The sequence below is a fragment of the Solanum verrucosum genome, unplaced genomic scaffold (assembly GCF_900185275.1).
Source record: "Solanum verrucosum unplaced genomic scaffold, falcon-dt-bn FXZP01000038.1, whole genome shotgun sequence".
NCBI classification, from domain to species: Eukaryota; Viridiplantae; Streptophyta; class Magnoliopsida; order Solanales; family Solanaceae; genus Solanum; species Solanum verrucosum.
The window spans coordinates 4669583-4685024 of record NW_026020564.1 but is presented as its reverse complement, the minus strand read 5'-3'; the positions used below and the strand labels follow the sequence as shown (position 1 = coordinate 4685024).

The 15442-nt window shown below is 31.7% G+C and overlaps 1 protein-coding gene and 1 pseudogene across 1 annotated transcript; both read left to right on the top strand.

Annotated features, from left to right (window-relative positions):
- The first annotated feature begins 1490 nt into the window (after positions 1–1490).
- Positions 1491–3020, top strand: LOC125810340 (secreted RxLR effector protein 161-like; annotated as a pseudogene).
- A 9216-nt stretch (positions 3021–12236) lies between these two features.
- Positions 12237–14661, top strand: LOC125810339 (uncharacterized). Its single transcript, XM_049489845.1, has 4 exons — positions 12237–12520; positions 13531–13656; positions 14239–14433; positions 14508–14661. The coding sequence occupies exons 1-4, from the start codon at positions 12306–12308 to the stop codon at positions 14659–14661; spliced, it is 690 nt and encodes a 229-aa protein (XP_049345802.1). The 5' UTR covers positions 12237–12305.
- The last annotated feature ends 781 nt before the right edge of the window (positions 14662–15442 follow it).

Genomic DNA, 15442 nt, shown 5'->3' with positions numbered 1-15442 from the left:
CAAGAACTATGCTACTCGATCGAAATCTCCCTGACCATTTTATGGCAGAAGTTGTAAGCACTGCTTGTCACATTCTTAACAGGTGTCTTATCAAACCTATACTAAAGAAGACTCTATATGAACAATGGAGAGGTAAGAAACCAAACATCAGCTACTTCCATCCGTTTAGATGCAAATGTTTCATCCACAATAACGGTAAGAAAAATCTTGGTAAATTCGATACTAGAAGTGACGAAGGTATTTTTCTAGGTTATGCTACCATTAGCAGGGCCTTTCATGTTTTTAATAAAAGAACTTTAAGTGTTGAAGATTCTGTCCATGTGTTATTTGATGACACTAATCCAAGAATGCAGGAAAGTGAAGCAAGTGAGGATGAAATTGAATCATCCAAATCAACAAAAGTCATTTCTAACATGTCCACTGAAAATATCACTGAAGAGCCGGCTACTGCAGAAGTAGAGTCGACTACTCCAGTTGACAAAACAAATGTACTCAGAGAATGGAGACACAATGCAAGCTATCCTGAACACTTCATTCTGGGAAAACCAGATGATAAAATCCATACTAGATCCTCTCTCAAGAAACAAGCTTCATTAGCTCTCATATCTCAATTGGAACCAAAACGAATAAATGAAACAATGTAAGATGAATCTTGGATACAAGCAAAGAAAGTAGAACTTGATCAATTCGAAAAGAATCAAGTATGGACTCTTACTGAAAGACCTAAGAACTGTTCTGTGATAGGAACAAAGTGGGTTTTTCGCAATAAATTGGATGAAAATGGAAAAGTTATTCGAAATAAAGCCAGGTTAATAGCTCAAGGTTACTCGCAGCAAGAAGGAGTCCACTATGATGAAACCTTTGCTTCTGTAGCAAGGTTGGAATCTATTCGAATTCTTCTAGCATTTGCTTCTTTCAATCGCTTCAAACTTTTTCAAAGGGACGTTAAAAGCTCTTTTTTAAATGGATTCATTAAAGAAGAAGTTTTTGTTAAACAACCTCCTGGTTTTGAAAGTCCCTCCTATCCTGATTATGTTTTCAAATTATCTAAAGCTCTTTACGGTCTAAAATAAGCCCCAAAAGCTTGGTATGAAAGATTGAGCATTTTTTTGATAAAAAATGATTTTCTTAGAGGGAAAATTGATACAACCTTGTTTACAAAAAAATTTGATTCCTATATTCTTATTGTTCAAATTTATGTTGATGATATTATATTTGGAAGCTCTAATCTTTCTCTTTGTGAGGATTTTGCAAATCTTATGAAAGGAGAATTTGAAATGAGTCTTATGGGCGAGCTCTCATTCTTTCTTGGTCTTCAAATTAAGCAATCAGAAAAAGGAATTTTTATAAATCAAGGAAAGTATGCAAAAGAGTTTATCAAAAAATTTGGAATGGAAAAAGGCAAAGTATTTGGCACTCCCATAAGTCCTTCCATCCGCCTCAAATCCGATACAACAGGAAAAGCAGTTGACGAAAAACTTTACTGAGGAATGATTGGGTCCTTATTATACCTCACTGCAAGTCGACCCGACATTATGTTCAGTGTTTGCAAATGTGCACGATTCCACTCTGCTCCAAAGGAATCATATCTCACCGCTGTGAAACGAATTATTAAATATCTCATTGGAACCTCTGATATGGGGTAATGGTATCCTTTTTCAGAAAATTTTGATTTGATTAGATATTCAGATGCTGACTTTGCAGGTGATAAAAATGACAGAAAAAACACCAGTGGAACATGCCAGCTTTTGGGAAAATTTCTTATTTCTTGGCATAGTAAGAAACAGACCTCTGTTGCCCTTTCAACTACTGAATCTGAATATTTGGTTGTTGGAAGTTGTGGCACTCAACTACTTTGGATGATGCATCAACTCCTGGACTATGATTTATCCTTTAAGGGAGTACCTATTTTTTGCAATAATACTAGTGCTATTAGTCTATCTAAATATAATGTGCATCATTCTAGAGCTAAACATATAGATATCAAGCATCATTTTATTCGTGATCATGTTGAAAATGGTGATTTTGTGCTTGAATTTGTTGATTTTGAGAATCAGTTAGCCGATATCTTTACAAAACCTTTACTTGAGGAAAGATTTTGTTTCCTTCGAGAATGTCTTGGCATTACCTCATTTATTAATTAAGTACCAGTTTTCTTGGCATCACTCTCTCTGCAAGAATGTGATCACCTCCCTAAAGTATTTTTTCGGTGATCGTTAAGACTATGGGTTCTTTTCTCGTTTGCTAAATACTGCCAGTTTGTGGAGATATGTCTCCATTTCTTTTGGATTGTATATTTGTTTTTGCGTATCCTTTTTTTGTTTTCCTTTTTTATTATGCCAAAGAAGGAGAATAATTAGACCTTGTTATAGAGCAAAGGGGAGCATGTTAGAAATCTACACTGGAGGCATACAACAAGGGGAGCATGAATCGAACAGGGAAGTAAAATTAAACTCGTATTAATCTTGATTGTCATTATCAAAAAAGGGGAGATTGTTAACTTATGATATTCTGAATAATGGCAAGCTGAATTCACATCGCAGGAAATCAAGAGAAGAAACACGAAGATCACCAGCTTCACCAAAAAGACTGAGTGACATGAGCAAACCATGGAAATAGATTGACCAAATTAATTCTAAAGGATCGCACCAATCAAGGAATAGATTGGCTCACAATCTGCAACAACCATGGAAATGGATCAACACACAATCAATCTAAAAGATTGATTCAATCAGCCATCATAAGGATCACACCAATCAAGGAATAGATTGATTCACAATCTGCAACAACCATGGAAATGGATCAACACATAATCAATCTAAAAGATTGATTCAATCATCCATCATTCCAAAAAAGAAAACAACACCAGGCAATCAATAAGGACAACAAGCAATTCACATTGATTATGGAACTGATCAGGAAAGATGACAGCTGCAAAACAGAAGGCTCAAGACAGCATGCAGGATCAAAAGAAGATCAGCAAAGGATTCTACATCAGCATTTGCTTCAAGGCAGATTAAATCAAGGATCCAAAATTCTCAATCAAGGAAACATTAAAAATCCTTGATTGAAGGAAACTCCCTTGGGTTTTCCTGTTAGAGCTAAAAGACCATCGTACTACGCACATATAAAAAAGACTCAGAACAACAGTTAAAATTATGCACTTCACTTAAACTTATATTGTAATCTTCTTTTATCTTTCATAAAATTTTGTACACACTTGAGTGAACAATTGAAAAGAAAAGAAAAAGAAAGACCTGAGTGTAGGTTATACATGTAGAGGTTGTGTCGAAGAAGAAGATTTGATTTGCATATCAGACGGGGCTCTTATTTGTAACATTATGTAACACTCAAGTTCTCAACAAGCTCTTAAGGAAACCCTTGTAACCCAATGGGACTGGACTAGGCACCACATCGATGATCCGAACCAACATAAAAACACTCTGTGTTATTTACTTACTGCAAGTTATTATTACTGTTTAGTTATTCTACTAACGTGCAGGTGAGTCGACTGGCCATTACAGGAAGTTGACTAAAGGAAATTTTAATTCACCCCCTCTTGACTTTCAAAACCAACTTAATCGGTTTTAAAATTATCAGAACCAAGTCAAACCAAATATAATATTTATTTGTCGATTTCGGTTTGGTTTGGTTCGGTTATTCGATTATTAACCAAAATCAAACCAACTTAATCGGTTTTAAGATTATCAGAACCAAACCAAATCAAATATAATATACATTTGTCAGTTTGGTTGTTATCGGTTTCGATTTGGTTCGGTTATTAACCATACACAAAATAAAAGAAACAATTCATTCAAAACGTTAAAAAAGTGACAACAATATTCGTTCAGAACGAAAAATAGTTAGAAAGACTGGCATTATAGAACTTTCTATCACTGAATTTACTACGAATAAAACTTCAAAATTCAGTATTTTGGCCTAGATTCAGTCCCACGGAAAATTGTCAGACACTCATATATATGAAACCAATAAGATAATTGTTCTCACCTTGTGCATTTTTGCTTTCATAAGTAGATTATAAATAATTTTTGATGAAAACATATAGAAGATCTTTAAAATAGTTTAGAAAACCAATATGTTATGTATGTAGAATAATAAGATATATGTATATAATTTGTCGGTTCAGTTATTTCTTCAATTTTTTCTAATAAAACCATAACCAAACTAAATACTATCGATTTTAATAATATAAAATCAAATCAAACCAAACCCAAATAAAATCAATTTATTTAATCGATTTGATTCGATTTTTTTATTTGAATCTATTTTTATCCAAAACGTGAACACCCCTATCTATAAGAGAACCAACAAAATTTTCTATGTCAAGAAGTAGGGAAGAATGTGTGTATTTACGTATGACATTCAAATTTAATTTGCTTAACTCAACTAAATTTGTTCAAGTTTAAATGATTATTGATCTGGTCATTTGTTAGCTCACTTAGCTCAATCCATTATATTAAAAATTAGGTTAATATAAAGCCCAAACTGATTGATAAGAAATTTTATCAAAAAGATATTTAATTTTGTTTATTTGACATGTTATATATAACTGTAATAAAGAAAAATAATAAGTGGGACTATGCTTTGGTCGCCTTGACGAAGTCCGTACAATCAACAAGTACTAATTTGATAAAAAAACTTATTTACAACTAATTATCATCTCAATAAAATTAGTAGGCTAAAATCAACTTTTAATAAGAGGCCTCATTCATTTAATTTATATTTATTGTGTATTGTATAATATTTTTAAGTTTACAAGAAAAATCTGACAGTAATAATGTTGTATAACTTACATAAATCTCATAATGTAAAGAGTAATTACATCTTATCCCTATTTTTTTCTAATTACAATAATCTCTTAAAATTTCTACCTTCCGGATACATAAGTCACCATCAGGATACATTAATTCATCATTCGAATACATTAATTCTAATACAAGAAAAAACTTTCTGTTGCGCTAAAAAATGAATAAAATCTAAAAATTAATTAAATCCCATAAATTACGCTTATGTTTCTTCTTACTCTCAATCATACAGAGGCAAATCCTAATAGAACAAAGAAATTCAAAATTTCAAATTTCTCCCCTCGTTCAACGAAGAAACCTTTTAGATATGATTCAAAAAAATTTGTCAAAATTTTGGGTAAGCAAGGTGAGTTATGAAGGATACAAAAGTGATGAAATTGTTGTTGGACAAACGATATCCTTTTGAATCTTCAAGTTCATCGAAGATCCTTTCAATTTTGATTCAAGATTATCAAAAAAAATTGAGATTCAAGATTTTTTCTTCTCCAGTTCAGCGAAGATCCTTTCAATTTTGATTCAAAATTCTTCTCCTAGTTTATTGAAGATCCTTTCAATTTTGATTTAAAATTGTTGAAAAAATTGAGAAGATACATCATGAATATCTTTGCTACTTAGCATTTCACTATTTATGTATAAGTATTGTATTTATACTAGATACATTAAATAAATAATTGTTGCCCATAAGATGTTAGATTTGAGATCGATACATTACTGTGTCGTAGTTGTTATGTAATTGATACATTTAGTATAAATTCAAATTTACGTATCATATCTAAAAAATTAGTGCATGATACATTACTATTTATGTATCTCGTTTAAATTGATAAGTATTGTACTTATACTAGATACATTAAATAAGTAATTGTTGTCCATAAGATGTTAGCTTTGAAATTGATACATTACCGTGTGGCAGTTGCTATGTAATTGATACATTTAGTATAAATTCGAATTTACGTATCATATCTAAAAAATTAGTGCATGATACATTACTATTTATGTATCTCGTTTAAATTGATAAGTATTGTATTGTTTGCCTTGAAAGATATTTATAACTTACATAATGTATCATTTTCTAGTTGATAATAATGTATCTGGTACAATAAGGTTGTGAAAGAAAGATGTATGTAAGCTGAAATAAAGTGTATCTATAAATGTATCACAATAAATAAGAATTAAGTTATCAATTAGATACATGAACAAACACAATCCATTAAAGAAATTTGATTATGAAAAATACCAGAAAAAAGAGGAAAATATTAGACTGTATAAAATTTTGGTGAAATTGAAACTAATATTATTATGAGAAAATGGAAGATTAAATAATAATACAAGAATCCTAATCAGTTTCAATAAATAATTAATTGTTAGAGTCCATAACCAACTCAAATTATGGAAGATTTACAAATATTATATTCTTTTTTTTTATGAAACACCCGAGGTGAGTTTTATTAACCAAAAATAAAGAAACCAAATACAAATACCAAACCCAACAGTGATTTGGAAATAATAGAAAAACAAAACAATTACTAAACCAAAAAAAGAAAAAGAAGGAAAAAGACAAAATAAAAAGAAAGGCATAATACATAAATTGGACCTTTAACTTGGCTTCAAATTATAACTTTGCCATTTAACTTTGTGAGTGTACAAATAGGCACTTTAACTATCCAAAACTTAAACAAAAAAACACTCGGATCCTACCTGGCAAAATGCGTGAAATACACTCAAATTAGACGCGTCAGATGTAAAAATCAAGGGGCCCAACAGTAAAAAAAACATTGACAGGACAATTAAACCCTTTTTCTATTTTTTTTCAACAATTTTCCCCTCTTTTTTGCATTATTTGTTGTTCACTGCAAAAAGCAAGTGACATTTAATTAATTTTTTGTTATTGCGAAAAAAAATTATAATGAAGTTTTTTTTTTTTGGCAAGATGGGTGAGTATACACTTTAACTATCCAACCTTTTAATAAAGGGAAAAATGACAAATATACCCCTGAATTATCATAAATGGTATATAAATACCCTCCGTTATACTTTTAGGACACTAATGCCCTTACTGTCTAATTTTTGGTATGTATATATCCTTTTGACTAACGGAGGGACAAGTATCTCAATCTTAAAGACCTACCCAAATTTTATTTGATTTTTACCCATAATTAAAATACCCACCCAAATAACTTGAAACCCACACTCAAATTATAATCCAAAAATATCCCCAATAATCTTCACTTCTGTTACCCATTCAATTTTCCAAATCAAACCTTATATCAAATTTCAAGAGAAATTTTAGTCTGAACGAAATTGCATAGAAAGGACAAAAAAAAAATTCCGCTATCGACAACGGTAAAAGAGAAGAACCCCATCTGGGTATTGTAGAAAAACCCATTTCCTTGATTTAAAATGATTTGTTGTTGTTGTTGAGTGAAGTGTCTTGCTTCAACTGCCATGGAAATAGACCTAGGCAAAGATTAAAGCGTTAAAGTTTACAGAGATTTCCGACAAAATTTGAATCTGCTCATCAATCTAGACCTCAAAGTGCTCAATTTAATTTTTTATGAAGCATTTCGATCTTGGAATTTGTCTTCTAATGTAGTGATAGGTTTTAGATTTGACCTTTCTGATAAAATTTTGATATTTTCATCAATTTAGTCTTCAGAGTATTCCATTACTTCTTTAAGCATAATAGGACTTATAATTTATTGATTGAAGTAGAGAGAGTTCTTACCCCAAGATTGATTTTTTTTCCTTTGGAATTTGAAAGTTTATTTATGTTAATTTTGTTTCTGATTTGATTCTTTGATATGCTTCAGTGTGTTGCTTTTCATTTGAGATGTATGTTGTGGCCTGTGGTAGCAAGATTTGAGTTCTTTTAAAATTATTTTTATTTTTGAAATGGGCATATGAAGATTTCGGGTTATAATTTGGATTGGGTCTTAGTTATTTGGGTGGATTTTTTTAATTATGGGTAAAAAAGAGCTATAACCCTTGTACATTAATTAAAAATAATTTTAATTTTTTTTTAGTTCTAAAATGGACGTGTAAAGTATTTAATTAGTTGGCAGCCACTGATTGGCTCACTAATACACGTGGGAGCATTTGCATTTCACGCTCTTTGCCTCCAAAAATCGCGTGTTTATTTATTAAAAGGTTGGATAGTTAAAGTGCCTATTTGTGCACTATGAAAGTTGGAGGTCAAAGTTGAAATTTGAAGCCAAGTTTAGGGTCCAATATATGTATTATGCCAAAAAAAGACGACAGAAAAGGCAAGAACTTCTTCAAATATTATATTAATTATTAACAAATAATAACAACTACTACTATTTATTTTTTCTTCTAATTTACGTTTTAGTGTAGAAAATTTGAAGTTCACATAGTTTATTTTATTATAAATTTTAGAGTATTTTAAAAAATAGGTAAAAGACTCATAAATATCTTTTTTAAAACTTTTTTGTCTAAAAATATCCTTAACCTACCGAAAAGAGATTGATTTTGAATTTCAAACGTGATTGAGAAAATAACTATCAAGATTTTGTGACTAAAAATAAGGAGAGATTTGTGAAGTGAAATAAGGAAGGGATAAATGTTGGTTTGAGAGTTAGGATTTATGTATCCAACGTTTGGGAGTTTGAGAGTAAAATAAGGGATTTTGGAAAATTTTAGAATCGGTATGGAATAATGAAAATTATGGGAAAAAAAAAGGTGTGTATATAGGTAATTTATCCAATAATGTAATTAGGATTATATCAAGTTAATTATAAGTTAGTCATGTGTATATTATACATTACCTTAGATATTATTGCATAAAATTTTTTTATCTACTAATATGAAAAATTAAGTTGTTTAATTTAAGGTCAAACAATTTTTACCACGGAAAAGGGTCTAGAATACCCTTGAACTATTGGAAATGGTACAAAACTATCCTTCATCCACCTATTGACTCCCAAATACCCATGTCAGACATCTATTGGTTCCCAAATACCCCTACCATCCATCTTTGAGTCCAATATTGATCACTGTTATAACGGATTATCATTTAAATAATGTTTTTAAATACGTGGCGATCATCTATTGGATAAAATTTAATTACTTAAATTAATTTATAAACTCAATCATTACTAACTATACCCAATCCAAATTAACTACACCCGACCCAAATTACCTTACCCCACCGATTAAAAAAAATACACCCATCATTCCCATTATTTCACTTCATTTTTCAACCTTCTTCCCCAATATATTTGCCTACAATCTTGAAAAACACTACCTAAATACACACATGTATCACCATAAGAAATCACCAAAACACTCATGATTTTTTATGGTGATATATACATGAGTGTATTTATGTAGTATTTTTTGAGATTGTATGCAAATTTATTGGGGAAGTAAGGTTGGAAGAGAAAGTGAAATATTAGGAATAAAAGGTGTATTTGTTTTAATTGGTGGGATAAATGTAATTTGGGTCGGAAGTAGTTAATTTGAGCCGGGTGTAGTTAACTTGAGTTGAGTGTAGTCAATTTGGATCGGATAAAAATTAGTAATATGTGAGTTTGTAAATTAATTTAAGCAATTAAATTGTAACCAATAGATGATCATCACGTATTTAAATGATACCTGTTGTAAAAGTGGTCAATATTGGACCCAAAGGTGGATGACATGATATTTGAGAGCCAATAGGTGGATGAAGGATAGCTTGGTACCCTTTCCAATAGTTCAAGGGTATTTTAAAAATCTTTCTTTCCTTACTTTTTAATAAAGATTTTGTACTCTTTTCCTTGCAAATTTCTTTATTTGTGTAAGTAAAAATAAATGTATAAATCAATATTAATTTTTTGGGGGGCTTAAAACCAAAGTTTTACTAGTCTCCACTTTGAATCGTACTTGTATCACATAACTCAATATGGTATTATCATATGTATAAGAGGATTTGGTTTGAAGTTACGAAATTCATAAAACGTCTTAGATTAATTTATACAACAAAAATGAGGCAAAAGTATTTCTAATATTTAAAAAATAACTCACAAATAACGTTCTTCAACTTTTATATCTAAACATACCCTCAACCTTTAATTTTTGACTTAAGGTTACCCTCAAACAAATTTTGAATTTGGGTCAAATTTTGCTCTTTAAAATAGTATGTGGCCTATTATGATTTGTCTTGTTTTTATTTATTTTGAATTACATAAAATCTATCCAAAATTTGAACTCACCCCGCTCCTGACCCATTTTTCTTTAAGCCCTTGATCATTCATCCTCATTAGAATGTATTTGGTGTTCCAAATAGAAGTATCTACTGTGATTCACATGTAGATAGAGTAAAATAACTATGTCACTCGCCTTAGTGAAACAATACGTAATTATTTCAAATTAGTAAATATGAAAAAAATATTTATAAATTACTTCTTCAAAATGAACAATTTTAAAGAAAATACAAAAAATTAAATTGTATAGCACCGTATAAATGTTGTAATTATATTATCATACAATATTGTTTCATAAATTGGAGAAAAAATGTTGAGAGTAGATGATCAATCCATACAAGAAGCATGATACTTCAGAGTGCTCTCCATGAAATACTTCTCTATAAAAGTAAAAAAAAAAATTACCCACAAAGACAAAGGACATAAATTCAAAATAATAATATGAACAAATACACTGGAACCGAGAATAAAAAGTATGGCATTGCATTGTCATAGTTAACAACATAGTATAAATTTTAGTAACAATCAAACAAACATTATATATACCTAAATAATAATATAATAAGTAACAATGATCTAAACAACTTATAAAAAATATAGTAAGCTTAAGTAATAATCAAAATAAATATTACAGTATATTACAATAACAAACATAATAAATAGCAATCATCCGAATAACCTATAATTACAATATGAAGTAAAAGAGACCGTAGTGGAAAAAATATTTTCTTTTTTTCATTCAATTTGTTTAAAAGTAGATGTTCATTTTCACATTTTAGTAACCAAAACTTATAAAACAACAGAGTACTTAATATTTTTTGGTTGTTTTGAGACGTGGATCAATGTCAAGTACAATAGTTCTACATAAACAATCAACAAAGATTTTTATTTTTTTTTGTTTATCATGTCAAATCAAAGACATCTAATAAAGAAATAATAAAGAGAAACATGTGCCAAAACTCTAAAATAGACAAGAATATGGTATGCAATCCCAAAATTAGTAGCAATAAATTATAAATGTCTTAGTCTGAAGAGATGGATCAAAAGGTAGAGAAGAATCAATGGCAGCTTGGAAGAAGTAGCTCAGCCTTGAATTCAAATGCCGCTTGTATCACAATTGAGATTTCGATGTAGCCGCCTGAATATATCATGTACTCAACAAAAAAAGAGCAAGTGCAGTATCAGTACACAACCACAATGTACTGATAGGATTGTAACACCTCGGTCTTAGAAAGAGTTAAATTTAGAAAGAGTTATATTAGAAAGAGCTAAATTGAGTTTGGTACAAGTTACTCTTCGACTGTGAGTTTTGGGTCAACTTCACACGATCATAACTTTCAGCACATGATGAGTTAGGTGGCCCATGAGATATTAAATCAAAGGTCATTGAGTCCTTTTTCCAACACCGCCAAGTTTGCTAAATTCCAAGTTTGGATGAAGGATATGCCCGTTTGAGTGCAACCTGTCTAGTTAAGGAAATTCATCCGTTTTAAGGAGGGATGTTTTGGTCTTTTCCTTACCCCACTAGGCCTACACGTTTTTTCACCCTTTTTGGGGTCTAAACTGATTTGAATCAATTTTAGTCATTCCAAAAGAGCTTAGGTTTTTTTTTTTTAGAGAAGTTCAAGAGGAGAAAAAGAAGAACGTTCAAGATTCTTGCAAGTTTTGAGGATTTTCGCCAAGAACTTAATTCTTTCGAGGTATGTAAGCTCTCATAGTATTGGGTTTGTTCATGTAACACCCCAAAATTTTTTGAGCTAAGACTCAAACCATTCTTTATTGTGACTAAGATTTTATCGAAGAATTTAAATTAATAATTTTTTTGAATTTAATTTTCACTTTTCAGATAGTTCAAAGTAATTTTAGCCCTTTCCCCTAAATTTTATAGGAAGAAGTCAGCAATTGTAGCCATTAATAAAAATTGAAAAAAAAGGAACTATACACATATAAAACCGATGTGACATTTTTTTAATCTATCAAAGAGAAGAATTGAGATCACCTATCTTATTACATGAGAAAGTTAAGGGGAAATGTATTTTTGAGGGTGCTAATAGTTTGCGAATAAAATTAATAATTTTTTCGAATTTGAATTTCACTTTTTACCATTAACATTTATTAATAGTGAAATGAAAAAATGATAGTGATGAAAAGACAAAGGTGTCCTTCCATCCTTTCTTTCTCAACTTCCTCTTTCTCCCCTCTGAAAATTCCCATTTTGCTTCTTCTGACTAGGGTTTTGGTATCTCTCTTTCGATATTCTCCCGTTCATCGGATATATATGGTCGGAATGAGACTCCTTCCTGAAGATTCCGACGTCGCGCCGGCGCGAACATTGGCAGCAACTGACTTGACCTCCGACGACGATCGATCAGTAGCGGCGGACTCGTGGTCGATAAAGAGCGAATACGGAAGTACACTTGATGATGAACAACGTCATGCTGATGCTACTGAAGCTCTCGCCGCTGTCAATAACCGTGCACCCTCCGATTACAGGTTTTTTTCCCTCTAGATGCAAAATTTTAGGAGCTAATTCGTTAAAAAATAAATTATGCTTGATAGATAAGTAATTTAGTCTGAACTTCATAGAAATATTATTTAGGAACTATTTGATGCTGGAAATGATGCTATTGAAACTGCATTATAAAGTTAAACTTGAATAAAGTGGAAGCTGACAGTGTAATATGAGTATTTTATGGGTTGTACCAGGTTAGTCATTGGGGCTGAGCCAACGCATACTGAACGGGTACTAATTAAGCCGGTTAGTGACTAGTTAAAACACCGGGAGTGGTCTGATCCCCTGTTTGATCAGACCTCTCCGAGAAAGATAAAAACCCTCTCATAGTGCGGAACCCAGCTCCACCAATTTCTTCGCAAGTTAGGTGAGGTACTTCTTTTGGTTTGAATAGGGGGTCGCCCCAGCAGATGCTATTAACTTTGGCGCGAATTTGTATTTGTGTTCAAAATTCTATTAATATATAAATAATTTATGTAGAATCCATCCAGTAAGTTGTCTTTTCTAAAATTTAGAACCCATAAACTCAAAATTCTAGCTTCACCTCCGGTTAGTTGTCAGCTTTTGCAGGTAACAAATTCTTGTTTATTATGGTTATTGACATTAAAGTAATCTGATTGTGTAGAAATTGTTTACCCAGTGTCAGTGTTTTGTGGGACTACATGCTGTTGTTGTCGGTGTATAAAAAACTAAATCGTTTCATTTTGCACTGGGCAAGACAATTTTATTTGGAGCTAATTAATAATGGAAATGATGCTGAATAATGCTGTTGGGGTTGCATTGTAAGGTCAATCATGAATAAAGCAGTAGCTGAAACTGCATGTTTATGGGTTCCACCATTAATAAAAATGCTTCAGATCATTGATTAGGAACATCTTCCAAAAAAATTGCCAAGTGATATTGCTCTTATGTTGATTTCTCAAGCTGTAAATTCCAACTGCTAAAGCTTTAATAAGCAAATATCTGATTTTTCAACTGCGTGTACGAACAGTTCTGACAAGGAGGAGCAAGATGCTGAAGGAGTTTCTTCAATGCTTGGTTTCCAGAGCTATTGGGATTCTGCGTATGCTGATGAATTGGCAAATTATCGCGAGCATGGTCATGCTGGTGAAGTTTGGTAAGAATTAGCTGGCCAAAAGAAAGCAATGTGTTTCCTTTTCATCCATCCAGTAAGATATCTTTTACTTTTTGTGATCATTGTGGATCAAACGTTCAACTTGTAGTTACTTAAAACTCGTTGAAGCATATGGGTGATAGCATGTAGCAATAAACTCTTTTTGTCCAGATTACCTGAAGAAGGTAATCAACTAAGAAAAAAGTAATCTACATTTACATTTGTGTCTTTGTGGACAACTTATTAATGAGGTCCTTTGGTTGGTTATCTTGAGTAACAGATCTGATTATATTAGCAGCCTTGCTGGAAAAAGGGTCTGGCTTCAGCTCTGTCATTTTTACAAAGATTTGTTTCAGCTCAGGATATATTTTGTTCGGTTATAGATATGGAAGACAATTTTTGGGCTTTCTTTCCATCTTTTACAAAGATTACCATTCCCAACCCCTAAAAGATAACCTGAAAGAGGAAGTGGTGATGGGATAGTGATTCTAACATTGGATTATTATGTTCCTAATAAATGATAATGATACACAAAACATTCATCAAAAATGATTTTAATCTATTATTTTCCCTATCTTTCTATAGGTTTGGTGCTGATGTTATGGAAATTGTTGCTTCATGGACCCGAGGTTTGTGCACTGGCATTTGTCAAAATCACTTGTCAAATCATGTAGGTGATGGCGAGCAAGTTGGGGTACATGAGAAGGACTTGGCTGATTGGAGTGTGCTTGATATTGGGACCGGCAACGGTCTGCTTCTTCAAGAGTTCGCTAAACAGGGGTAAAGTTGATTTCCTCCTAGCTATTACTGTATGCTACCCATTCCCTCACTCTGTCATTCTATAACTGCTATAGGAGCTTTTCTGCGAACTATTTGGCGCAATCGCTACAAAATCTTGAAAGTTCCATAATGCTGCGTTGGAAATTTGCAGTTTGTGTAATTGTTAAGATAGTATCAGTCAAGGTCACAGTTGTATATGAAAAGCATATGGCTTTTGAGAAGAAGTGAAGTGCACATTTGTGTTTCTGCATCTTCTATATACTCCCTCGAATCCAAAATAAATGATTTGTTAGCCTCTAAAAGTTGGTCTAAAATAATTGATGTTTCACAAAACCAAGAAGTATTCAACTCCTTTTCTCAATTTTTCCCTTGATACATTCCTAATTCCCATGATAATTATGTCAACCTAAAAAAAAAATCATAACTAAGGGCATTTAGTCAAACCCCCATTCCTAGGAGTAAGTGAATTCCTTAATCTCTGTGTCCAAGCCTAAAATATCAATTATTTTGGATCGGAGGGGGTATTTATTTTTATTTTCATTTTGAAAATGCTAATCTATGCGACAACTTTTGTTTTTATCAGTTACCCTGCTTGATGGTTAGTATTTCCATCAAAAATCATATATTAAGGTCTCACGGGCAGGAATAGATGATCTATTCTAGGGTGGGAGGTAGCAGGTACCCGGTAGAATAGTCGAGGTGCGTTGAAAGTTGGACCAGACTCCTGTTATAAAATAATAATTAAGTGAATAAAATATCCGTTCTAAGAAGAAATGTCAGATGTAAAACAATTAACATTTAGAGCACAGAAAATTTAATTCAGAAAGCATATTTTGAAAAGAAATAAGCATACTGATGAATGATGAGATAACATATGCAGATCTTCCTTTGAGTTACTTTTGAGTCCTTTGTTGCATATATTCTGGGCTATTTTCGTCTTTCCTGTCCATTTATCCATCATTTATCCATCCTTTCCTTCTTGTTTTGGGCTAATCCTAATATGCTGTAG

Bases quoted from the DNA above. Each gene is read 5' to 3' on its own strand.
- LOC125810339 (XM_049489845.1), top strand. From the start codon at position 12,306: ATGGTCGGAATGAGACTCCTTCCTGAAGATTCCGACGTCGCGCCGGCG. The intron at 12,521-13,530 runs GTTTTTTTCCCT...GTGTACGAACAG, and splicing joins CGTGCACCCTCCGATTACAG to TTCTGACAAGGAGGAGCAAG. The intron at 14,434-14,507 runs GTAAAGTTGATT...TAACTGCTATAG, and splicing joins CAAGAGTTCGCTAAACAGGG to GAGCTTTTCTGCGAACTATT.